At 39.3% G+C, this 26,000-nt stretch overlaps 3 protein-coding genes across 8 annotated transcripts in view; 1 reads left to right on the top strand and 2 right to left on the bottom strand.

The window, feature by feature from the left end:
• Positions 1 to 135: 135 nt before the first annotated feature.
• Positions 136 to 1,521, bottom strand: LOC125312684 (CRAL-TRIO domain-containing protein C23B6.04c-like). Its single transcript, XM_048271711.1, has 2 exons — positions 961 to 1,521; positions 136 to 856 (listed from the first exon to the last, which is right to left on the bottom strand). The coding sequence occupies exons 1-2, from the start codon at positions 1,299 to 1,301 to the stop codon at positions 718 to 720; spliced, it is 480 nt and encodes a 159-aa protein (XP_048127668.1). The 5' UTR covers positions 1,302 to 1,521; the 3' UTR covers positions 136 to 717.
• Positions 1,522 to 2,872: 1,351 nt separating this feature from the next.
• LOC115739285 lies at positions 2,873 to 5,329 on the bottom strand. 2 transcript variants are annotated; one of them, XM_030672289.2, is made up of 3 exons: positions 5,148 to 5,329; positions 3,412 to 3,863; positions 2,873 to 3,179 (listed from the first exon to the last, which is right to left on the bottom strand). In XM_030672289.2, the coding sequence occupies exons 2-3, from the start codon at positions 3,856 to 3,858 to the stop codon at positions 3,024 to 3,026; spliced, it is 603 nt and encodes a 200-aa protein (XP_030528149.1). In that variant the 5' UTR covers positions 3,859 to 3,863; positions 5,148 to 5,329; the 3' UTR covers positions 2,873 to 3,023. The 2 variants fall into 2 exon arrangements, with proteins under 2 accessions (XP_030528149.1, XP_048127672.1); XM_048271715.1 differs by lacking the exon at positions 5,148 to 5,329 and adding an exon at positions 3,943 to 5,077 and having other exon boundaries at positions 3,412 to 3,865.
• Positions 5,330 to 7,907: 2,578 nt separating this feature from the next.
• LOC115739112 (eIF-2-alpha kinase GCN2) overlaps positions 7,908 to 26,000 on the top strand; it is a 29,226-nt gene continuing 11,133 nt past the window's right edge. For 4 of the 5 annotated variants that reach the window (XR_007196632.1, XR_007196633.1, XM_030672023.2 and 1 more), the window contains exons 1-22: positions 7,908 to 8,332; positions 8,644 to 8,709; positions 8,795 to 8,854; positions 8,944 to 9,049; positions 11,121 to 11,225; positions 13,396 to 13,821; positions 14,027 to 14,218; positions 14,307 to 14,393; positions 14,473 to 14,559; positions 14,657 to 14,768; positions 15,949 to 16,066; positions 18,078 to 18,132; positions 18,369 to 18,538; positions 19,318 to 19,499; positions 21,047 to 21,195; positions 21,313 to 21,562; positions 21,784 to 22,066; positions 22,181 to 22,274; positions 23,115 to 23,195; positions 23,322 to 23,378; positions 24,798 to 24,929; positions 25,014 to 25,097. Coding sequence is in view for 3 of the 5 variants with exons in the window: in XM_030672023.2 (XP_030527883.1) it covers positions 8,214 to 8,332; positions 8,644 to 8,709; positions 8,795 to 8,854; positions 8,944 to 9,049; positions 11,121 to 11,225; positions 13,396 to 13,821; positions 14,027 to 14,218; positions 14,307 to 14,393; positions 14,473 to 14,559; positions 14,657 to 14,768; positions 15,949 to 16,066; positions 18,078 to 18,132; positions 18,369 to 18,538; positions 19,318 to 19,499; positions 21,047 to 21,195; positions 21,313 to 21,562; positions 21,784 to 22,066; positions 22,181 to 22,274; positions 23,115 to 23,195; positions 23,322 to 23,378; positions 24,798 to 24,929; positions 25,014 to 25,097 (3,015 nt within the window). In the remaining 2 variants the exon portion in view is untranslated. The remainder of the gene's footprint in view (positions 8,333 to 8,643; positions 8,710 to 8,794; positions 8,855 to 8,943; positions 9,050 to 11,120; positions 11,226 to 13,395; positions 13,822 to 14,026; positions 14,219 to 14,306; positions 14,394 to 14,472; positions 14,560 to 14,656; positions 14,769 to 15,948; positions 16,067 to 18,077; positions 18,133 to 18,368; positions 18,539 to 19,317; positions 19,500 to 21,046; positions 21,196 to 21,312; positions 21,563 to 21,783; positions 22,067 to 22,180; positions 22,275 to 23,114; positions 23,196 to 23,321; positions 23,379 to 24,797; positions 24,930 to 25,013; positions 25,098 to 26,000) is intronic. The other variant, XM_030672024.2, reaches the window with a different exon arrangement.

Genomic DNA, 26,000 nt, shown 5'->3' with positions numbered 1-26,000 from the left:
ATTATCAAATGGTGGTTCTGTCATCACTAATCAGTACACATGAGGCATGATGTGCTTATGAGACATGTTTTAAAATTAAATTACTTAGGGAATAGAGCAACTTGGCAAAGATAAGAAATTAAAGAGGCATGAGCATGTATTAAACATAATATATGATTAATCGCTAATAGTAAATGTACTATACTTCTTGTGGATACACTCCTATGCGTTCTTTTTTTAGTACTTGGTACTGTGAAATGTAAGATTTGTCCTGCGTGCCTGTCAAATAGAGATTTTTCACTCAACTTGCAAGGCACCACAAGGTGCATTGCTCGTGGCCCTCGGCCATAGCAATATAATGTAGAACATCGTTGCCAAAGTTTTGCTGGCAGCATGGTGAGATTATCGAGATTAAACTCTAGAAGTCGTGCATCACGGAGGGGGAACCCATGGATTTGAGAATGATGGAGAGGAAATACTGATTGCTGTTGTTGGGTTAGGAGATTGTGTTATTGTTGATGATGTGGTGGGAGGGCCATTGTAAGTAAGCCAGAACCAGAAGTGCTGATTGTCAAAGATATCGGAGTGGATGGTTGACTAGCAGTTGAGGGAAAGGCGCTGAGTGGGTTTGACGAGCTGGAGGGCGGTGGTACTATCGTCCCTGCAAAAGATGGCTGCGTGCTGGACGAGGAAGACTGCGAGGAGGTGAATGGAGTGGATATCAATGAGGTTGGCAAGCTAGAGATAGAAGGCAAAGTCGGCCCCGGCAAAGACATTGAAGATGGCGAGCTTGATGGCTGAGGCAATGTTGAGCCTGGGAAAGATGGTAATGTGGCCATTGGAGCAGATGATAAAGTCGAAGGGCCCGAACTTGTTCCTGGTAGTGGAAGAGATGGTTGGATGTTTGGTGAGGAAGATGGTGACATGGCTGCTTGGGAAGGCAACAGAATAGGCAAGCTAGAGATAGGAGGAAATATCGACCCCGGCAATGATGGTAGGACGCCAGGTGAGAAACTTGGGAATGTGCCCACTGGAGTGGATGGCGAGTTTGATGAGCCGGAAATTGGCAAAGAGGGCTGGACAGCGGGCGATGATGATGGTAATGCAGCCATTGGAGTAGATGACAAGGTTGGTGAGCCTGAAAGAGGCAACGGTAGTGGTGACATGGCCACCGAAGTTCGTGAGGATGGCGATGGTGGGGAGGCCAGTCTAATAGATGTTTCCGGCATAGGGGATGGGGTTGTATCTAGCATAAAACGGGCATCGAGCAAATTGCGGGTGCTCAGAAGTGCAAGTACCATGAGTAAATGCAGGACGGCCATTCTAGCAGGGCTAGGATGAATGAGTGAAACTTTTGTCGAGCTGTGCGAGGAAACAAAAGGCTCTATAATGGTTTTATACAGGTGACGGGGCAGTGAAGTACTTTTTTAAATGGCCATTGGCAACAATAGCTAAAAGAAAATCTCTGATCTCTTTTCCTTTTCCGCTCACCTGCCTAACTTCTGATGACATTAACGAAAAGGTTCTCATGGGGAGAGAAATATGATACTGAAGTTTACATATGTGAAACAACACCAAATAGAACAGCTATGACTATCTATCAAAACCTCGAATGCCACCGTGATCGATACATGTTCGCCTTTTCAGGGTTTTAATGGTATTGATCGTCTCCAAATTTTAGTTCACTATTCCAGAGTGCTCGCATGGCAGCACTGTTTCTGTTATAGAAATCATTTTCTGGCCAAAAGTTGATTTTTTAGTTTTGTTTCTGAGTAAATTTTGTTACTTCTTCAAGTGGCTTCAAAATTACTTCCGAGCAAAAAAATGCTCTAGTAGTAGAGAAATGAAGTTACGCAACTAAAAGGATTTTTGCTATAGAGGTTGCGTTGCTAAACAGATTTTTACTCTAGAAGTATTGGCATACGCACCTAAAAGAGCATAGAATTAGCATTTTTCAAAAAAAGTGAAAGTATCGTTCAAGCTTTGTTATACAATATCGACTCAGTCACTTAATCTATCGAAAAATCGTGACATTCACGCTGTGGATCACGAAAAGATACGTGCTTTCTCACTTTTATGCACGGGACTGTCACGAAGAAGAGTGGACATTGTCTGCTTTTACTTATTTCCTGGGGAGGGTGGTTTCAGGCCGAAGTCTGACCTGGGGCGCAAAACCCGGATGCAGATAGTCAAATTTCAACGCATAAGGATTAAGGACACCCTCAAGCTAGTTCCCTAACAGTCCACATAATGGATCGTTACTCGCCTTATGGAACTAAGACAAACCCACCATCTGAAATCTAAATAATTCGAAGCCCAATATATAATGGTGGGAAGTGTTAGATTAACTTTATGTTGAGAGAAATTCACAAAAAGAATCTAACTTGAAATTGACAATCCATCAACGCATTCTTTAGCCGTCCTCTGTAGAAAGGAATAGCCACTTTCATCTGTCTTATTTGGGTCAGTCGTCGTCATCTCGACTCGTGTCTTATTTAATGTATGATATTAGTAAATTAATTCATGAACAAGGGATTTATCGGAAATTATTTATGATTAGCATGGTCAAACTTTCAAAAAATTACACCATCTCCTTATAGGTCCTTGTTTTAAGGTTTTTTCTCAATATCGTGTCCAACATACTACTCAGCTATGGATGTATTGTCATTCTGGTCCTTATTCATCCGGATGATATTTCATCTGAAACTAAACCTTGTTGATATACATATCCCCTAAATCTTAAATGAAACTGCCTATTCTAGGCTAATTAAAATTTAGAAATAACAATTCTCGTACGTGTACCCCATCCTGCATCACTGATTAACCTAAATCGGTATTCGAGTAGCACCAACGGCAACCAGCATTTAAGTGAAAATCCAAACACAAGGAGATGAAGGAGCTGCAGAAGAAAGCATCAGCTTCAATGCCCTGAGGATGCTTCAGCAAACACTCCCTAATTCCAAATCTATAGATGAAGACTGGGCATCCTCTATTCTTTACAAAGTCATTTACTGGCCATAAGGCGAATTATAGAAGACCGGCATTTACAGCTCGTTCCTGAGGTTCATTTCATAATGACGAGCTAAGCGATCCGCAGTAGCATCAACCATGATGGCCTCGATCATCTCGTATTTTGCAAAGTTTGCCTTAAGATTGTCTTCCTGCTGCTTAGCAAGCTTCTCTTCTTCTGCCATTTGCACCTGAGAAGGTAGAGATACAAACCAGGTTAAAGAGATTATCTAGATTTTATTCCCCTGGTAAAATACCATTCACAATTCAAAACTTAAAGCAGCGCTGAGGACATAAGTTCTCACAGAGTGAATGGGTTTCTCTGTCATGTAAGGGGCGTGTCGAGTGTACATAGCAATTAAGTGAAATCGCCCATATGATTGAAATTCTATTTATTTACCAACAATTTATGAAGAAACTTACTTTTTGCAAAAATCGAGCTTCAGCACCATGCCTTTTAACAAAATGCTTCCACTTCTGAGCTACCTCAAAGTCGGGATCATTTGGATCCAACCAACGGACCTCTATTTTCCTACCAGGCGTTGCTGGGTAATCCTCAAACATCTCCACTTTAGCAGCACAAGCTGTCACAGGCCTCGGCATCCCAAGTATCATCATCGGGCAAGAAGCAATGAGCTTCACGATCGCTTTTACCTGCTCCTCATCTTCCATCTCAACAAGAGCATGTTTTGGGATGTTCTGCTGCTGTGAGTAGTTCGTGATGAACTGAACACTCTTGACTGTTCCAAACTGGTCGAGAGCAGACCTCAAGACAGACTCAGTGACCTGGGGTGATAGGTTGTCGACATAGACAGTCCGTTTCACCTTCTCCAGGAAGGCAGCATACTCAGTCTCCACAGTGCCCGCCATGCAATCTAAACAGAAGATTCAACAGCTAAATAACAAGTTGGCAACAAACTAAAGAATTATCAGCAGAAGGTATTGGCTTTAGCTCCATATTTTGTGAAGAATAAGGCGCATCAGTGCATGATATGGTATATAAGTTCAATGTCATTCCTGGACAGCAGTTTCTTCTTAGGTGATAAAGCTCCTCACCAGAACCTAGTCCTATGTTGGTGCTGCACAGCATCTGATGCAGGGAGTGTATGAGCTACACAGCACCAAAAAGACCACCAGTAAAGATGCCTGTGCTACTCATTTGGCGCATGAGAAGATTTGGTGCCATCACATATGATTACCAACTACATGCAATGAACGTAGGATGTGCTAAGAAAAACCTACTCCCACATTTTTAATTTGTTAGAAAGGACACGTACAGCAACAACACTGCTGCTAGCAAGGTAATGATAATGTGATGCGCAGCAGCAGCAAATGGGCCTCCTGGGCACCTTTCCGAAACTCATACAATGCTGCTGCTGCACATTATCTGATCAGAACACCACTTGTAAAGACGCAAATGCTGCTACTGTTTGGCACGGGGAGATGATTTGGCGCTAGCCAAACATAAATACACAAGACACGTTTCGCAAGAAAAGCTTGCACCTAGAACACGGAGACTAGACCAGCCACAAGCGCATCACACGACAATGAACATGTAAACCCCAATCTCTTTCACATCAATAAAAAGCACTCAAATTCAGGGAAAAGCCACCATTGCAGAAATTAAGTAACTACTACTAGCAGGAACCGTTAGTGAATCCAGTAAGAGATGGCCTCATAAAGTTGATAGCTAGTCAATCAGTGAAGAGAAATGCAGTTCTTATCTGATTTAAAGACTTTGGCAACAAATCGAAGGAACCACCTGATCCTGAATAATCTAGAGGAAAAGAATAGGATTCACTTCAAGCCCACCAATCTGTCATACTTGTGAGTTGCCTCCCACCAAATCAATAAGCCAATTTAGCCAAACGCAAAAAAGGACACAAGTGCTGAACCTAAAACACTCAGAGCCAACGGAAGAAGCATCGAGCACGTCGCTCACTGTTAAACCCAAAACATTCCCGACGCAGGTTTCCCACACTCAAAAATTCGTCAAATCGAGCCAAGCCCTCTTCCAATTCTAGAGCAATGAAGCCGAATTTGTCGAAGATGGACTGATACACTATGTGCCGATACATGAAAATCCTAGGGGAGGAACAGTACTCTGCACGCAATTGAGAGAGAGAGAGAGAGAGAGAGAGCTTCAGAGGCCGCGAAACCTGGTTGTCAGAGGAAGAGATGGCGGAGACGGTGAACCCAAAAGCTAACCTCCGACGGCGCACGACTGTTGCTCGGCGGTGAAGGGGCGGCGAAGCTGAAGGCTGGAGAGTTTTGGGGTTGTCTTTGTCGAGCGCATGCGACGGAGGGCTTATTTTTCTTAGAAATTTAACTTCCAACGCTTCGGCTCAGAAAAATACGGAAAGCCTGATTCTAAGACATGACAAGGTCGAGAGGGCTCAGGGCCTGTTTAGTTCAACCACGAGAAAATGTACTTGAGAAAGTATAAATATTTTTAGTCTAAAAAAATTTTCTAAATATAAATAGTATTTGATAAAATATATTTTAAAAACACATGGAAAAGTAACTTTGTCGTTTGGTAAAGAATAGCCTTTATAAATAATTTTATTTTTTCGAATAAAGATTATTTTTTATTTTTAATTATTTTGTTTTTTAATTACTTTTTTTTAAATTTGTTTCTCGTTTTCTTTGCCTTCTTCCCTTGTTAATTTCTTCTCTGTTTGTCGTTGGCCACGACGGCAGCCAACGAGCCGAGATCAAGCCTCACCGGATCTAGCGAGGCCCGCCTCATTCCCTCGAGGCCGAGCCCGGCTAAGCCAAATCCGGCGAGGTTTAGTCTCCCTCAAGGCCGGCGACACCAACGCTCGCCTTGGTCACTCGAGGCTAAGCTAGATCCGGCGATGCTAAGGCTCTTGTTGCCAAGCCTCGAGCTCGTCGACCTACGTGTCATGGTATATCGTCGAGCGGCTGCCATCATCAAGGTCCGTGATTAGCAGAGGAAGGAGCAACAAGCTAAAGGAAGTAGGTGAAGGAAGAAGGAGAAGAGACAAAAAAAGAAAAGAAAAAATAAAATAAGAAGATTAAAAAAATAAAAAATTGTAGTTACATTTTGCAAACGCAACTTTTCAAAGTACCTCCGAAGCTATTTTGGGCTAAAGACCTTTAAGGGCATTTGGAAATGCAAAATGAATCAAATATTATTTGTATTTGATCAAGAAATTTTTGAGTCCCAAAGTCCCTTCCAAATGCTAAACTAAACGGGGCCTTAGATAGCCAATTAGGATGTAAACTTCCTCACCCATAAATTCACAACTTGATTAGCATCATGTGGAGAGTTAACTATTAAAATTTCTTTCATTAAGGCCATTAAACTATTGCAGTCTTCAAATAGGTCAAAGGGCGGCCGGCCAACGGGTCATCGGCGCCTCGCCCTAATCTAAGGAGGGTCGCTGGCCATCGCCGACATCTCACCAACGAGGCTACCTTCCTACCTATGTTATTTTTCTTTTTTTGGTTTTGCTTTTTTAAAGTTTTAAATTTGTTTTTTTTTAGTTTGTCATTTTTAATGGAAAAGTTTTGGATTTTTCAACCTAATTTAATTAAGATTTTACGTAAAAGCTAAGATTTGAATCAAAACGACCTCATTTTAGTGCTTTTAGTTAACCTTAATGCTAGTAAGAGAGAAAAAAAAAATCAAGTCAGTATGTTTTTTAGTCAAATTGGACGAAATTAAAGAAAGACTCAATTTTACGCAAAATCGAGTCTTGGGCCGGGCCCTCGCCAACCGCTGGCAAGGGTCGCCTAGCCGAAGTCCTCTCCCAAGTTTGGTGATGGTCAACCTTGCCTGTAGCCAATGAGGGTTGTCTAAGCAAGGCCAATCCTCGCCTATGATATTTTAGGGCGACCTCGCGTATCTCTATGTGGGTATTACGACAACCGGTCATCACTTGATCATTCATTGTGAAAAGGAAAGAAAATAATTGAAAAAGGAAAAAGGAAAGAAAAAAAATAAAATGAATTTTTTTTTTTAAAACAATAAAGGACAAAAGTGGCCTTGACCAACAAGTGAGGTCGGACTCTTTTTTGAGACTAACATGGCCACTTCATGCTCTTATTTGATAGTGTCCAGATAAAATTAAGACACTTTAAGTTCTTATTTGAAACAAAATCCATTTTAGATCATTATTTAAAATTTTTCCTTTTTTAAAGGGGTATTCATTGATTTATTCAAAAATTCAAGCACACAAGCAACGTAAATTGTCAACTTGCCGCTTCTAAAGGTGTCAATGGGTCAGATTGGAAAGTGGGGACCCGAATCAACCTTACCAGATCGGATGGACATTACCCAAAAACTTGTCAATCGGCCTGTCGAGCTCATGCAAGCCCTCCACCTCTTGACTAGTAAGAGATATGTTTCACGGGATTGGTAAATTCGTGTAATATTTTCAATCCCGATCGATAACTTTTCTTGATCGAAAAAAGCCCGTAATTTGGGATAAGTACACTATCGGTGCCATAATTTTTATACGGCGTTTACTTGAGTGTCATAACTTTCAAAGCGTTCACTTAAATGTCATAACTTTTAAAAATCGTTTACTTGAGTGCCATCGCCGACGTGGATGCCGGAAAGCTGACGTGGCATGCCCATAAAGCTAACGTGGACGTAGTACTTAAGTGAACGATTTGTGAAAATTATGGCATTCGAGTGAACTCCGTATATAGCACTTACGGTGTACTTATCTCCCGTAACTCAATTCATAACCCTTTCACATTAATAATAACATCTATGGAAATACAGTTTCGACTTTCAAGAGCCTATGGGTGACTATTAATTTCTAGTTAAGTAACTCGTAGCTTTGAAAATGTATATCTACCCAGTAATCATGCAACATTTGATTTTTAGAAATTAGTAATTCAGTATAGATTTAATATTTTCGTCTCTTCAAAAAGTCCCACTGAATTCAGCGCCACCTGCGTCAGCTTTTGCTTCCCTCTGTTTTGCTCGCAGAAACCCCGTTCTCGCTTCCTCTCCGCCGTGCAAATTCCCAATCGCTCCCTCCGCTTCGCTTCCGCCACGATCGTCTTGGCGCATCTCTGCATCTTCAAACGCTTGGCTCGAATCCATCCTATATCTCTTCGGCAATTCACGAATTCCTGATCCCGGCGCTCGATCAGCTGGGCAAATCGATCCATCTCCGGAGGCGCGTGGGCGCTGGTTTTCGAGGGAGGGGATTGGTTGCGGGAGAGGGTGGGTCGAGTGAGGTCGAATGGGTCAGAGCTCGAAGAAGAAGAAAAAAGGAGGGAAGAGGAGTAAGGGGAGGACTCCTTCCAAGGACAAGCATGCTGATGAGGACAATGAGCTCCTCACCGAGGAAATCACTGCCCTGTGAGTCGATTCTGTTGCTTCGCAAATAATTTCGGCATGCCTTTTTAGTGCCGATCGCGTTTTCGTAGTCATGGGTGATCTTATCTGGTTGAAAGAGTTTTGAGTTTGTAAGCCCAGCAGGGGCACATGGTCTCGAGTCTTGTTTATTCTACTCTGCCATTCGTGGAGTCTATGAAATATGATGCTCCTTCATTTTTGTTATTGCGTGTGCATTGGGTTGGCTTAGTTGATGGCTTGAAGCAAACAAACACCCCGAAGCATGTTGTCTTTCTATTTTGCGGTTACTGAAGTTACTAACGTGCAAGGTCCAGGTGCGCGATATTCCAGGAAGATTGCAAAGTCGCAGAAACCCCTCCGAAGATCATCATTAAGCTCAGGTTTCTTTTTAGTGGGAGTTCTGTTAATTGCATGGGTTTCGATTATCTATCATGGTTATGGATATGTTTAGCTGGAATAAATCAGGCCCTACTCAAAACACATGGGTTTTGATGATCCGGATGTGTCAGCCCTTCTTTTCGTAAGGTCAGTGCCTCTAAATTTGGTGTTAACACTATCTCTCAGAGTGTCGGTAATTATGGTTCGGCTTTCCCTTTATGTCTTTTCTAATATAGGTGCTTACCCGGGTATCCTTACAAGTGTCCAAAGTTGCAGATCATACCAGAGAAAGGTTTATCTGAAGCTGACGCAGATAAGCTTCTCTCTCTCCTACATGAGCTGGTATGAACTGATTCTTGGTTTTAAACAACCATGCTCAAGAGGTCTTCCTTTGCCTTTCCATATTCCTTGTTTGGTTGGGGGTTGATTGGGAGGTGCTAGACATTTGTTTTTCCCCAGAAGCCTAAACTGTGTGGAAACAAGCCCATAGACACTCCCTCTCTTATGTAAGCGGATCTTTCATTTAGTACGTGGAATGTAGGCACAACTATATCAACTGACACATAAGCACGATAACAGGACTATTAAAAGGGTAAGGGGGTACCACCCGCTAAATACAAGAGACTTGTCTTTACAGAATATCACAAGTTCGCCATTAGATGGAGCACGGATATCGCTCATGCCCATATTGCAAATAGGAAAGTACAGCATAATTCTTCTCAATCCATTTTGACAATATCTGCTAACTAGTCTATGGATTTCACAAGGGGTACTTGAATAAGCAAACCGTCTAGTTTCTCCTTTATCAAGTTTCTGTCAGTCTCAACTGACTAGCTTGTTGTTGCTGTAGATCTTTCTTCTCACCTACCTTTCCCCAAATAGATTTGTTTCTAATTTACCTTCTATTGTGTGCCTCCACATCCAAAGAAGCATTATGATTTCTGCTGCACTCCGTTTTGTGCACATATTGGTGTTTTAAATCATGCAGCATTTTGTGCCATGGAGCATTGAAGGGCTTATTGTCATCCGATAGAATTATCCCTTGGGCTTAAGGAGCATTTAATTATTGCAAAGGATGCTAGAAGCACTTTTCTAGTTCATCCAACTTGTTTGTACTCAGTGGTGAGAATTCATCCATTTGCACCATCCTTTGGCAAAACAGATCCAATGTATCGATACTGTACTCTTTTCAGGGCTACCTAGTCCCTGATTCTCATCAAGGAAATAGTTTCAACTTTCACTCTCACTCAAGTGAAACTCCAAATGCCCTCGACTTCCGTGGACTTGAACAAAAACACATGTTTGTTTAGCAATCATGGAGGGGAGGGACAATGAAGGAAAATTGTAAATTAATCCCCCACAAAAATTTACTACCCACCCCACATTTTACCGCACTTCTCCTCCTCACCAAATAAAGCATTAAATTCCAATGTTCTTTCCAAAATTTCAAATTTTTTTGTTTGCTCCCACTTGGTTTGATGTTCTCTCACTATAATGCAGAAGGCATACATTGAAGGATATGAAATCGTTTGTAAACAGAGAAAAAATGGAGTTTAGCATTTAGAGCTCATTCTTGATGTAACTCTACAATTTTTCTGTTTCTCCTCCATGTGTCTGACTAAGGTCATGACACCTTCATATATATCCTGAGTATGGCATTTTGTTGATCAACTACTGATACCAAAATAGTTAGTGATTTTTCAACAAATTCATCCCTTAAAGCAAAAGTGGGACTCACAACTCCCTTTAGCATCTGCACATACAAATGGGTCCGAAAATTTCATGGGAGGAACCTACTTTAAAAAAGTTCTATGAGTTTAACCACTGAAGTGAAAAGTGAGTTTAGTCGGAGGGTCACATTGAGAAAATGCAATGAAGGAACAAAAACATAAATTATCCCCCTTTTAGCTCTTAGTTAAAGTAGATAGTCAGATCGTTTTTTTTTTTTTTTTTTGGGGGGGGCATCTTTATTATGTATATGTTATCTTTGATCGTCTTCCAGCTAGCTTTGCAGGTTTGTCATATGCCCTTCCCAGACATTGTCAAATTTATTGCAGTTGAGATGAAAGAGGCAGTGGGCATAATACATGCCTATATTTCAGGATTCTATCTTTTTGTGCAAAAATTTGAAGTGTGTGCGTATGCAAGTAGTAAGGATGTACTAGCGATAGAGCGGCTAAAACTGGGGTTAAATGTTGTTAATGTCTTTCAGTTTAATACCATTTGGGGTCATTTTTGCCTGATAACATTGATGAAACTATAGGGCAGTGTCCAAGGAAGTGTTTATAAATATAAAGGAATAGAGAAAAATGCAAGACTTCTACTCTGCCGGTCTATAACATGACTACACTTTGCATTACGTCATGTTCATAATATGGAGACTTCGGATGCGATGCATTTTCTTAATCATCAGGCAAATTCTAATGCTCGTGAAGGACGTGTAATGATTTTCAATTTGGTGGAGGCTGCTCAAGAGTTTCTGTCTGAGATTGTCCCACTAAGCCAAGCACACAAATCGGTATGCTTGAAGACTCATTTCATGTAGTGCAATTCATGATTTCAATACAGCTATGGTGGAATTATCATTTTTGTGAGGTCCGTTTTCTGCATAAGTTTGATCCGTCCTTTTCATCCTCTTCTGACCTCTTTTTGAAAGAACAATTTGTTGTATGGCAGGGACCTTTGACAGGATGATAATTACAGTGTATTTTCTTCACCCTTAAATTGTCAATGGTGTGAAAGTGAATTTTTGTGTATTTTCATCAGCATATGCAGCCTTAAAGCTGTATTTGAAAATAAATCCATTTTTGCTTATAGTGTCTAAAGAGGGGATAATATGTGATGTTCGTGGAAGGTGGGAAAGAGTGCTTCATTAGAGTGATGGCTGCAGCTATATAACAGAGTCTGCGTGCCCTTAATATGCTGTTTCCTTTTTAAACTTTTATATGATTTAAGGCTATCATTGGAAGACTAATAATTCTATTGGGATTTGTGCAAAATCAAATTCTTTGTTAGGGAGAACTCATGAAAATAATTAGGAAGACCTGGTCCTCATAGCATTTGTCTTTGTTGTTGAACGCAAGATTTTGCCACTATGATGGCATCTTGTATATGGAAACAGTTGATGCAAAAATCACTCACTTTTTGGATGAGAGGTATTGCTTCCAATACCATGATAGAAAGTTCAACTAAAAAAGTTTGTCTTTTGGTGGAGGGAGACCCCCCCCCACACGCACGCGCGCGCGCTCGTAAGGGCCTATATAAAACCCATAGACAAGCGATTGGAGATACTTGACATGCACATATGCATGCATGGATCCATTCCTGTTTCCAAAATGGAAGTTTATGTTTAGAATTTTTCTGTTTCGGTTAATGCTTTGGTTTCCTTATCGAAATTTTGAGTTAAAAGACAGTGCTTGAGGAAAACATGTTTTTGTATAATTATTTTTAAACTTCGTTAATATGGTCAAATTTTGGCAAAGTTGTTTAAGGTCAAATTATGGAGGATGCCTGTCCACTTTTCAGTTATCTAGGTACAGATTACAGTCACATCTCCACAATAAATGCCTGAAACTTGCTAAAGAGTAAACTAAAGACTATTTTCTCTCTGTAGATTTATACATTCAAAGAACTTTCTCTTTTTATGCCTATTTTAGACTAAATATATTTCATGAATCAGGTTGTATAGGTTGTATAAAACTATATATTTTTTCTTGAAGTTCTCTAATTTTTTAATTTGGATGAAGTTTCCATTTTCTTTAGCAACTTCGTTTGTGTTAGTTAAGAAATATTTAAGCAATCTAGTTTAATGATTTTCTCCTTCTTTCAAGTAATTATGTACTAGAACTTTCAAATTTTACGTAGACTATTGTTTCCCTTGAGCAAGCATATTGTTTTCGTAAGTTTTGCATTTTTGGAATTCTGAAACTGTTATGGTCTTTGTATAGTCTCTCTCTTGATGTTTTTCTATGTAAGTTTCATTTGGTATTTTTCTCAAATAAACATTGTCAACTGTCATCCTTTGTTGCTCATTGAGGGACAAATAATCCCTAAATTGAATTTGACGCCAATTTAAAATTGATTACATGAAAGATCCAGTGGATTGTATCTCATATAATATGCTATATTGTCTCCTTTTTACCAAAAAAATTATAATGCCATAGTTTCCATGGCTCTTCTTATGGAGGTGAGAGTAAACTTGTCAACATAGGAAGTTAGTGGGCCTAATGGAGTTGAATTGAAATGGTTAATGCTCATCATCCTCTCTGATAGTTTTTGACAGTTCATAGATGACTTATATGAGTTTGAATGGTCTACATTACTCTTCCTTACTTGAGGGGTAGGCAAAATCTACATACACAGTTAATATCTCGTAAGCAGCTTTTGGAGGTCATCTAGCATCAAGTTTTTCCTTATTTGATCTGTTACTGCTAGTGTGTAATTTGTTGATAAACAAGTATGCCTAGTGACATGTAAAATTGGTATGCATTCTTGCACGTTCAATGACTACTTTTTGTGTCTTAATGTCTGCTTTGCGGACCTAGGTCTGTTTAAACTTCTGATTGAATGATTTCCGCTTATTTCACCAATTTTAATGTTGATGATGGTACTAGTGTGGAAAAATTGCGGACAGTTTTGTTGTTATTTTAAACCGTATTGAGTGGTTTTGTCCTGTCCTTTTTCTGAAGGTGCCATGCTTGACCAAGGATGACAATGGCCAGTTGTTTCAGAAGGACATGGCAGCTTCTTTGAACAAAGGTGGCTCTTCCAGAGGGCCCTTTGTATATGGTTTTGTAGACCTCTTTGGTAGCTCCGGAGAGTCGTGGCATTGGGGTCTGAGTATGGATCAGAGAAGTGAGACAAATTCTTCTCTACAGTTGCATGCATCGAGAGTTTCCAAATTTCGATCTGAGTTTCCGGATAAGAAGCTTAGCAAAGGTTTAAAGCTACAGACAATGCTAGATAAGAAGCAACCATCAGTGCTCTTCCCTACAAGCAATTTGGAAAAGCTTGAAGAAGAAAATGATGATGATGATGAGAAGAATATATCTACTTCCACTTCGAGTGAAGAAACGGTGGAGAAGTTCGTAGAATTTGGTTTTAGAGGCATGGAGGTAAAGAGTGCTATTTTTGGTTGCAACAAATATGCAGAAGTGAAATGTTTGTTTTCCTTAATATCTTTTAACCGATTTTAATGAACAGAAATAATTCCTGCTTTCTAGTTTCTAATACGTCAACTTGGAGCCTATTTAATAGTGCATTTTCTTTGTCCTTTCATGGTTACTGTGAATGAAACGTAATAAATGCATGGTAATGCAGAATGCAGTTTTCCAGGAACACGCATCTGATGTTGGCTATGAAGATGGCAATAACGACGACGACGACGCAAGCAGCGGCCGTAATTTTCATGATGTGGACGATGATCACAATCATGTTCATTCTGATAGCCTGTCATCTGAGTCCATGATTCATCATCAAGCACCTCAAATTATTAAGAAAGATCTGATACTGGTGGTGTTTTCTTTTCTATTTTTTAATGGTTTTCCTTGCTTTGTAATTGCACCAAATCAAAGTATTCTGATATCTATGTACGTTGCAGGTTCATCTCCTTCATCTCGCTTGTGCTTCCAAAGGGCCATTGTTTGATGCGTTCCCTCAAATAGCCTTGGAGTTATACAATCTGGGAGTATGTGATTAAGGTGCTTTTTGTCCTTACAATTTATTGGTCCACTGACTAAACTGTGGTTTTTGGTGGTTTGGTTCAGATTCTTTCTGATTGGGTACGTGATTTGGCATTAAAACAGCCCTCGCTGTTTAACAGAATTTTTTATAATGCTTTTCAGCAGCATACGGTCAGCCTCTCTTTCTCTCTCCCCTCTTTCATCTCCTAATATTCGATAGATTACTCAAAAGTATTTTATGTATTCCGTCTTGTTGTTTGTTCTGCAGACATCATCAAAAGCTTCTCAGTTTTGGAAGCCTTCAGCTGATATTGTGCAGCCCAGTACACCTCCTCCAAGTTCCCGCTATCTCAATGACTTCGAGGAGCTTCATACTCTCGGTAAGCCTTCACAACTTTTCTTCTTGAATCTTGGCATAATTTGAATGTCATGATGTAGTTGCAACAATATAGTACCTAGTGAAAGATCTTAAACTATGGTGTTGCATTGTCAGTTGATATTGAGTGGAGTTGACCGACTTAGGAAACACATTGAGTAACGGCGGTGTAATTTCTGTCTGATTTGGCTACTGTCATCTCTTGAGAAATTGGTGGCTATCACTTCTCCAGTCATTTTGTTTCTATGCATGACTCCCTTGGAACTGTTTCTCTTGTTTGGTATGAGAACTACTGCCTCAATTTTCTTTTTTCACATGGAACACAGATAGTGGGGAGCACTGTATGCTGGTGTCTCATATGCCTATTGAAAAATACATTCTAAAAATAAAGGATACATTGGGATTATAGCTTTATTAGTTGAATTCAGAGTTGATATAAAATTCCCAAGTATATATCCCTTCTTGACAATGATCTTGTAGAGCAATCCATGTCGGGCAAATTGTATCTTGCTGGCTGCCCATCCTTTTCCATTTTAAATTACATGTTCACACTCTTTAAGCTTCGGAAGCTCTTCAGGTGCATAGCTAGATTTATAATCGATGACGAGGGAGGCAGGGCAAGTACTAATAAGAAAATTTTGGTCATGCTGACAGGCCTCCTTGTACAGGAGAACAAATGGTTGATAAGTCAAGAGGGAGGAGCTCAATTTTTTGGCAAAAAATGGTTATTGAACTGGAATATTTTCGCAAAAATGGTTGTTGAACTGGAATATGATACCAGGACTGTCACACTAGAACAATGCAAATTTTGCAATGGAGACATTGTTAGGCTCGGACAATGCAAATACTGCAGTAATTTCGCTTATAGCAATTCTTTCACTTGTGCCATTTGAGGAATTCTACACTGATTTGAAATGTAACTATAATGACATCAAAATGGATTCTATACTACTACCTAAATGTAAAAAGGACCAAGATAGGATTTGATATCTGCAGGTGAGTTGTCCGTTCAGGTTCTATCTAATCACTTCTGCCATGCTTTGACGAGTGTCTGCCCTTTTCAAGTGAGAATAGTTTTAAGAAACCCTTTTTGCAAGTCAGGATGAGATTGTAATGGACTACTTGTTAACCTTTTGAATTTGTTCTGTTTAAAATTTTATTTTTCCTCTCATCTAATGAAACAGGTCATGGTGGTTTTGGCCATGTTGTCCTTTGTAAGAATAAATTGGATGGTAGGCAATATGCAGTGAAGAAAATCCGGCTTAAGGACAAAAGCTTGCCTCTGAATGACCGTATATTAAGGTAACTTCTCATTGATATATGAAAAGCTATCTGAGAGTAAGTTTCTCTTTTGACGCAGAACTTGCACCATAATTTGAGTAAACATGTTGAAAACCACTTAATCTTGAAATTGATGATATATTCTTTTGTTGTACCCGGACTATCTTTTAATCTTTATATGGGGAGTGTTTCTAGATTACGTGATTGACCATGAAGAATTTAGAAAGTACTCTTCTTTTAACTGAATAAGTGATTGACTTCTGAGTGGAAAGTTACTGTTTTCGTTAGACATTTTACTGCACAAATGATTGTAGATCAGTAGGGTGTCTATAACACTTCCCAATGGTATCAGTTCAGTTTTTTCTTCTCAACATTGTATCAGAGCCAGTGCTAACCCTTTCGCGAATGTGCGTGGTAAAATTCCACGTGAATGTGCGTAGTCAAAATTCCACGTGCCGCTCATAATCCGGCTTGCACGTGAGAGGGGGTGTTGAAATATGTCCCACATTGCTTGACAACGGGTCTTAAATGCTCTTTATATTCATGTGGTCTCCCTTCACCTATTAGCTCAAGCTTTTTGATTGAATTTTCTAACAAGTTTGTAGAGTAGTCATCCGATCGTCCTTTTTATTGGTGCCCTATCAGCTTACTGTGATTGCTGGTGGAGGGGATTGTGAAGGGATGACAATGACTTTATATAGACCATTTGCTTAGGTTAATGATAGCTAGCTGATGATACTCAGGTAAATTACTGGCAGGCTTGTCTATGATAGAGTCCCCCTTTTGATCCAATTTATGGTCTAAGTGATTCAGTAGTGTTGTTTGACTATATGGAAGATTGAACGACATGAAAATCTGTCAATTCACTGCCAAGTTCATCATATTTGTTATAGCAACTTATGTTGCCTATTAATATTTAGTCATGTTCTTTCTTCTCTGATGGACTCTATCGGTATTATACAAATCAAAGAGAAAATGTTAACTTCTTATTTCTTGTTTCATCATCTCAAGTTTTTAACAGTCCATTTACACAGGAGAAGGCTTCCTTCTGTTTAGTGCACTTTTCTACCAGGATATCTTTTCCCGATGTCAATATGAGCTTCTCATTTTTACATTACGTACTCAATTAGTTTTGTATTTTACTACTGATATGCTACTTTGTACAAAATGATATTATTTTCTCTAAATTTGTAGTCAGGATTATCCGACAATGAATTGTTATTTTTTAGTACCATACATCGAGGGAATGGCTTGAGCTAGTATCTGCTTGGAAGTGAACATTGCTGGGGTTATATACATGGATAGCTGCACAATGTGTCCATGGGGAGTACAGTCTATCTTTTCTTTGCAGTCCAGTGGTTAGAGAATGCTGATATCTTCTCTTCTTTGGCAATTTTTTCCCCTTTAACAGATTGATTGATTGGATGGGGAGGTTTGAAGGAGAAGCTGTAGTTTGCACATTTGTTGATGCGCTTCTGTAGTATTCTTTGAGCAGCATTTGTAATTGCGTCACTGGCCAAACAGTAGTTGCTAAATGGCACAATAAACAAGTCATAAAAGCTATGCAGATTCCTGTACACTTGCTATGTAGAGTTTAGTTTTTTGTTTGTGTAAGGATGTACCATGCAAAATCTTGTACATGTTAGAAACATTGCACATTGTTGACAGGTTTTCTTGGTGATATTGACTCACAAAACCTCTGGCGCATATAGATGACCAATCTGGAGAATGAAAACTCTGTTGCATGAAATGCTTAAGCAAATGGAACAAGCAAAGAAACTCTGTTGCATGAAACTCTGACTCCCATTTCGAAATGTCCATCTAGTGGCAGGCATTTGCTAATTCGGTTATCAATGTACGACACAGTATTTTTGTGGGTTAGAATAGTTTATTGTACGTGTGACATTTGGTGGATTGACCTTTTTTTTTTTCTGGAGTTTTATTTTTTTTGTGTAGTGCTAGAAATTTCACTGTCCAGATTTCATGTGCTCTCCTCATGTGTGGATATGCCTAACAATGTGGTGGTAAACAGGGAAGTGGCCACTCTATCACGTCTGCAGCATCAACATGTTGTACGGTACTACCAGGTAATCAGTAACCTTTCCATGGGGTTTCTTTACTCTACTGCTCTTACTTCAGGCTCAGAGATCAACCAGTTTTGCTGTTATAATCTGTTGTTACTCTTTGTCAACATTTGAACTTATCCATATATACATGCTTTATTTCTATTGCTGGTGCGGTTCTATCCAGAATACACGGTTTTCATTTTTTTAATGTTAAATACGTAAATTGTTCAATGCAATGTGATTTGCAAACCTTCCAGGCATGGTTTGAAACGGGAGTTCCAGGTTCACATGGTGATGTTGCTTGGGGTTCTATGACTGCAGCAAGCTCCACTGTAAGTGACCGGAACACAAGCTCCATTGACGTCTGTGGGCAAGATAACAAACTTGAATCGACGTACTTGTATATTCAGATGGAGTACTGCCCTAGGTATAGTTCTTGTATGTTTCACTGATAGAACTATTACTCAACTATAATTTTGCTTTGGCCAAATATCGCTAGATGTAGAAGTTGGGAAAAATAAGCAAAGTTGCAATGACAAGTGTTGATTTTTGGATGCATCTTTTTTCTTTTTTTTTTGTCATGGGTGTGTATTCTTCATCTTGCGTAACATGTTCACGGTATCCTATTGTTTCCACTCCATTAGGGGCATTTCCCCATTAAGCCATCTAAACAAATTTTTCCTTGTTTTGCCAAAGTTTTTTTTTTTTGTTGTGTAGCTTGACTATTGACTGAATTACCATTGAGATACCTTAGCATCATTTATCTTGTGGCAATATCATACTAAACTATTCTTGCAAGCAAACTACAAATTGGAATTTAGATCCTGTTTAACCTTTGTGCAGAGGACATTTTTCATGTTAAAGTGTTATCCCACATCATTTGCAATGGTTTATTATAGCCTTACATCCGTGTAGTCTCTTTCCAGCATATGCCTTAAGCTTTTGGTTGGACATTGTATGATAATATGAGAGTCAGGTTTTTCATGCCATGTTCAATCTCTTGTTTGTGTTTTGATGAAGACAACTGTAGATTATGTATTCATCTGAAATTCTCTTCTCACTTATGCCTTATAGTTTTTTTATATGTACCTCCGCTTGACTCCAAATACGCATGTATGAGCTCTTGTGATTGATACACGTATTTTGTATAGTGATATATTTTACCTGCTAGTGAGAAATTGCTTTCTTTTTTGTTTTGGCTTGAAGGACTCTTCGCCAGGAGTTTGAATCATATCAGTTTGACAAGGAACGTGCATGGCATTTGTTTCGCCAAATTGTAGAGGGCTTGGCACACATACATGGACAGGGGATCATCCATCGGGATCTTACCCCGAATAACATTTTCTTTGATGCCCGTGATGACATTAAAATTGGAGATTTTGGTCTTGGTACGTTTTGGCAATTACATTTTTCTTTGGTCTGATCTAAAAGGCAATGTGAGGTTTTCTTATGCATGGAAAATGTTCAACGAGAGATGTATTTGGAGTGATTTTGATTACTGCTATGTTCCCGTCTGTTGGAAAATATTGATTAGTTGTGAGGGTAAAATAGTAATAAGGGTCAATGATATATATATATATATATATATATATATGTATTCTGATTTTTTATTCAATACAAGAAATATCATTACCTTTCTACACATGGTATCAGAGCCTAAAACCTAGATAATCACCTTCCTTAATCACCCACCGTCGTTCAGCACCAACCACCACCTTCCGTCACCGTCGGCCACCGTCGTTGTCAACCGCCAAAGTCAGAACTTGTCAGAAACTCAAATCAGAGGTCGCCCAAGCCCGGCAAAGCTAGATCCGGCGTCGCCGGGGGCCGATGAGGCCAGATCTGGCATCGGCCGGTGTCGCCTAGGCCGACGAAGCCAGATCCAGCGTCGGCCGGCTTCGGGTAGCTTGGGAAACCCAGGGTCATCGTCGCCTAGCTTGGCGAGTACGGATCTGAGGCCTTCCAACGCCAATTGTCGTCTGCAACGCTTAAACTCACAAGCATGTATTGGTGCCTTTCTCCTTCTTTACTGTGATATCAATTGTCCATGAAGCCTCCCACAATGTGGATGTCACCCCCAATCTTCTTGGCTCTTCTCAACCCCTTCTGACGCCAAGCAAATTCTACCTTCAAGTTTGTTGTTCTGTTCTACCTTTGATGTTTTCGATGTTCTCTTACCTCTGGTGATACTATAATGTGAGCTTTGGTCTGATGAATAACATCCTTTCTACTGGGTTCATTTTCTGCTGACGTGACTGAAAGGCAGTCTTCTTGCATAGCAAATGTTGCGGAATTTATCTTACAAGAGTTTTCTTTTGTTGTTGATGAAATCCAAAGTTCTGGCATTTTGACTTCTGTGGTGGATAGCTCTTAGAGGCTAAAAGTCAATAGAGTGGAGTTCTTGGAGTATTTTATGTGGGGGTTGATGCGTTTGTTACAAGAATTCTTAGGAATGAAGTTGTGAGCTACTGTTGATTGAGCTCTATTTTCTGTTTCAAGAAATTATTGTGGCTGATTAATATATTATTTTCAAGTCTCAGTTACTTAACTACTGTCACGTTGATTTTTTGTCTTTGGGCTTGACCAAGTTCCTTGTTCACTCACAACTAATCAATATTTTCCAACACCGTCGAACATCCTTTTTTGGTAAGGGCCATATACCTGTTCAAACTATCTTCTTTAAGAGCTGATATCAGTAATTGAGATTCTGCGGAATGAAAACATAAATGTGCTGCTCATTTGATATTTATTTTCGTTCATTGTGAGGTTGAATTAGTTTTCCTCTTATTTGTTCTTGGTGTCTAGTGATTATAGCAGTGTAATAAATAATGCAGGAGCTCAAGTAAAAGAAGGCGTTCGAGCTTTGACTTATGAGCATATAAAAATTGAATGGCAACAGCGAATTGATTTTGTCTATTCTGTCCTTGGCTTTCAGCAAAGTTCTTAAAACTTGAGCAGTTGGATCAGGACCCAGGTTTTCTAACTGAAACTACTGGAGTTTCCATTGATGGTACTGGTCAAGTCGGTACCTATTTCTATACTGCCCCAGAAATTGAGCAAGGGTGGCCAAAAATTGATGAAAAGGTACATTGCCCAACTTTGTCTGTCTTATTTAAGCAAGTTCTGTGATGAATTTTCCACCTGCTTCACAGCACTCTGCAGTATCTGCATCTTTAAAATCTTGACTTGTATTCAATGCAGGCTGACATGTATAGTTTAGGGGTTGTGTTTTTTGAGCTGTGGCACCCATTTGGGACAGCTATGGAGAGACAAATTATACTTTCAGATCTGAAACAGAAAGGAAACCTTCCTCCTCTTTGGGTTGCTGACTTTCAAGAGCAAGCTTCCCTGCTGCAGCGCTTGATGTCTCCTAGTCCTTCTGAGCGTCCATCTGCAACTGAACTTTTGCAGCATGCCTTCCCACCAAGGATGGAGTATGAATTGTTAGACGGTATTCAAATGTGTCCTCTCTTTGTGTGTATGTGGCACACGTTGCTACATGCATGTTGCAGGTGCTCTGTGCACAACCATGCCTGCATGCATGAACATCTTCTTGCATGAGAGACAAGGCCTCGGCGATCATTGAAAACTTTTTGATGGTGAAATAATGAATAATTGTAAAACAGGAGATGACAATGTTTTACTCATGTCATTCTTTATGAATATGTACAGATATTCTTCGCACAATGCGAAATTCGGAGGATACTAGTGTGTATGACAAAGTTGTGAGTTCCATCTTTGACAATGAAGCCTTGAGGATGAAAGACAAACAGCAGAATGGGGATGGATTAAATTTGCATAAATTTCATGATTGCTCTATCCAGTACCCAGAGTTTGACACTGAACTACGTGATCATGTTATGGAAGTCTCTAGGGAAGTCTTCAGACAGCATTGTGCAAAACATTTGGAGATTATTCCTATGTGCTTAGTAGACGATTCTCCGCAGATCAAGAGGTTACTTTTTTTGTGATCCGGGTCTACTCATCTTACAATGAGAATTCTTTTATTATGCTTTCCTTTTCTTTGGAAAACCAGATGTCCCTGACTATCTCAGTTTTTGTTTACAAGGAGTTCTGTCAAAGTATTAACACATGGTGGTGATATGCTTGAACTTTGCTACGAGCTGCGTTTACCATTTGTTAGTTGGGTTGTTACACAGCAGGTATCACTTATGAATTCCCTCCACTCGACTTATTTTCTTTGACAGAAGTTATCAACATTTTCCGGTATTGTTGCTTTAAATTATGCTTGTCCATCAACTTGTATCCTCATAAAGGGTATCTTGGTTTCCTCCATTGAAAATTTCGTTGTCTTCTTTCTTCTCTTCAGCATGTTATCTTAGCCTTATAGTTGTGCTCTCAACTTTGCCAATTCCAGTTGCAGTGATAATTCATTTGCCTACTTTAGTTCTTAGTTTGTTTGTTTGTCATTGTCCTCTCTCCTTGGACAATGCTTTTGTTCCTTAAACCACTACAGAAAGTAAAATTTAATGGAAGAATGAAACTTTTATTTTGATATATTTTTCCCTAATGTTGCAGTATATTTGTGAATTTTAGTTGGTAGTTAGCAGGTGGCCATAAATGAGGTAATTAGGGTTCTTGTATGTCTCTCATGCTCTATAAATATAGGCATCTTATGTACTCTTTTATTAATCTATTTACCAAAGATGTAGCTTTTGAATCTTTTCTCTCTCACTCTCTCTTGAAGATCCTGGAATATTTATATGGTATCAGAGCCACTAAGGCAGGGGGTAAACTAAATTGCATGTCAATGATCAGCTAGCTCTATACTCCCAGCAGGAATGATTCCCCATTGATCTTCTAGGGGTCATTTTATTTATGCTGTTTCTGAACAGATACAACATAAGTAAACATGAATTGAAATTTATCTTGCTGCTTTTGCTTCAATGATTTTGGGAACTTTCTCAAGCCATATTAGATCCTATGGCTACAGGATTTGGATTTAGCAATTGAAACTGACCGTGCTTTTGTCAATTATAAAGAAATCTTCATGCAAGCGATATGAAATTTCAAACGTCTTTAGGAGAGGTGTTGGTCATTCTCCACCGACTCGCTACCTCCAGGTACTTATATGAACAGTTCTATAGTTATAACCCTTATGAATTCTTTGTCTCTTGAAAAGAAAGCCCAGAAAGAAAAGTTAAACTCAAGTCAAGTCTTATGTGCTTTCTGTCTGTAATTGTCAACAGGGCGACTTTGACATCGTTGGAGGTGCGTCTGCCTTAACAGAAGCAGAAGTTATTAAGGTCTCTCTCTCTCTCTCTCTCTATTGACTGATTTGAGAAATCAATAAACATATCAGTTGGACTGTAGCGAGAGTTGTGTAGTCTTATTTTGGGCTAAAGCGATTGCTTGCTTGGTGTTGTCATTTGCTTTTGCCTCTGATATCATTGTGCTTTGATCTGTTGCCCTGTTTAACAAATATATACAAATTACATGGAGAACTTTTTGTGTGATGCAAATTATATATACAGTGCAACCTCAGGCCTATGATCTTGGTTCGAACACTCAGCCCAGCTTGGTTGTGAAGTTACTAGCAAATTCTGTTTTTTCAAGCAACACATTTTAGATGGTTGTCTTCTGTTGAACAACTCAGCTATTTTGTGAGGTATTGAAGAGTTTTTCCAAACTCGAGGGAGGTATCTCCTACGGGCACCCATGCGTGGCATAGTGTAACTTGTTGCCTCGTCTAGTTTGAGGTGATGGGACATCACCTTGGGGTCATTAGAGGAGCGCATGAGGCAAGGTGCTTCTCTTCTATGGCAATGCCTCTGCAAAAAGTCAAGCTTTGGGACCTTTATACCCTTATTTAAGTGAAGATGAGGGAAAGGATGGAAGGACTGTTTTTGTAGAAGTGACATATTGTTAAATTCAAATAGAAGAGGTTGACAGTTTTGCGAGCACACAATGTGCTTTCAAGCTTTTCAGCGTCCATTATAAGGCCAAATCTTCGTTGTCTTCTCCTCCTTCTTCTTCTCTCTCTCTCGCTCTCTCCCCCTCTCGGGCATAGTAATTTATAAGAGAACATTTCACTGATTATTTCCCCACTTCAATTTTTTCTGTACAATGAGTCAATCACCATATTGAGATGGTTTGGGCATATTCTTCGAAGATCCCTAGATGATCTAGTAAGAACAGAAGTTTGTTACCGAGAGCATGATATGAAGAAAGGAAGAGGTCGGCCGAAACTTACCTGGGGGAAAGTAGTAAAACAAGATTTAATGAAGTGGGAAATAGATTGGCGTACGGTTTGTTTTAGGAAGGAGTGGAGGAAAGCTATTAGCATTGTGGAGAGGTAGAATTTCTATGTTCCAGACTTTCCTTTTTAGTCCTTTTTTCCTATATTTATTTATATATTTTTATTTGTATATTTTTATTTTTATTTTTATATAATTATTTCTTTTACCTCAATCGGTCTTGCTTTTATTTTATTTATTTCTGGGTTCATCGACCACCGACCCTAACTAGTTTGGGATAAAGGTGATGTTGATGTTGAATGAGTCAATCACCATATTGTCTTAACACATTGTGTCTGTTTGTAAAATGTGTCGCAACTTCAACTTAGTTCCTTGCTTCACTGAGGTGAGCCCCTAGCTTGGCACCTGGTGCAGTGGATATCTTGTGTGGCTCGGAGTAATATATGCTTATTTAATTAATGTTTGCAGGTCACAATGGACATTGCAAGTCACTTTATCCCCCCTGAATCTTGTGATGTTCATCTGAATCATGGGGACTTGCTAGAAGCAATATGGTCTTGGACAGGTATCAAGGCTGAACACAGACATAAAGTTGCAGAGGTACTTGCATCATTGTAGTGTGGTCACACACATTAATTGATATGTAAATCTGAGCTAACAGATTCTTCCAATTTCTCTTTTAAGCTTCTTTCAATCATGGGTTCGCTGCGTCCTCAATCCTCTGAGTGGAAATCAAAATGGGCTGTGATAAGGCGCCAGCTTTTGCAGGTATAAGCAAATTCACATGGTCTTGTTAACCTTTGTGCTCTTGAGGGTTAACACTGCCATTTCAGTACTCTATTTAGATTAGGCTAGAAAATGTTAATAGGCCATTGCTTCTTTAGATTATTATCTGTATAGAGATCCGCATAGTAGATTTTCTGAAGTTGCACATCTGCAATCTTTTTTACTGTCCCTTACTTGATGAGCTAAGCCTTTGTCCATGAATTGGATCTGGGTTTTAGTTCTGATAGAATTATTTTTCCCAAATAGTGCAATATTCTTCTATTTGGGAGTTAATTTAACTTGATATATTCACACATCATTTCCTAGATGGTATTGGACAGGAAAGTGCAAGTTGTCATTCTCCCATAAGTAAGAAAAGATCCTGCTAGTATAGAATTGGTGAGAACTCGACAGAATACTCAGTCTAGGGGATATGAAGTGCAATATAAATGTGTCTTTAGGGGTTTATGCAGCATGTCGGAATTTCAATTCATAAAACATTTTTTTCTTTTTGGGCACCCCAAAACTTTCTTCTCTCCTCAATTAATTCTTCTTCTGATAGAGATAAAGAACACCAAATTAATCTTTCAATGGATTTAAAGCTTGTGGGACTTTAATTTCTGATAGAGCTTAATGAAAGCATGACTGAAGGATGGGATCCTCATGAATTAGGGCGAGAAACTTTTGAATAATGATGAGGCATAAAGTATACTTTACAGTTCATCATTATAATTAATCTAGAATAGAAATTAGAAGCTAAGAAAATGCTAGTGAATGTTGGTGGAGGCAAAGGATGAAATGAGCCATATTATTGGTTCGGACTTTGTTCTTGTTGACGTGACGTTCGGCGAAAATCGCAAGTAAATCCTTGTTAAGGAAGGGAAATCTCGAAAGAAGTCTGTGAAT

Source organism: Rhodamnia argentea, chromosome 10, assembly GCF_020921035.1.
Source record: "Rhodamnia argentea isolate NSW1041297 chromosome 10, ASM2092103v1, whole genome shotgun sequence".
In the NCBI taxonomy this organism is placed as follows: Eukaryota; Viridiplantae; Streptophyta; class Magnoliopsida; order Myrtales; family Myrtaceae; genus Rhodamnia; species Rhodamnia argentea.
Note: the sequence above shows the minus strand (reverse complement) of the source record. Positions and strands in the feature narration are given on the sequence as shown.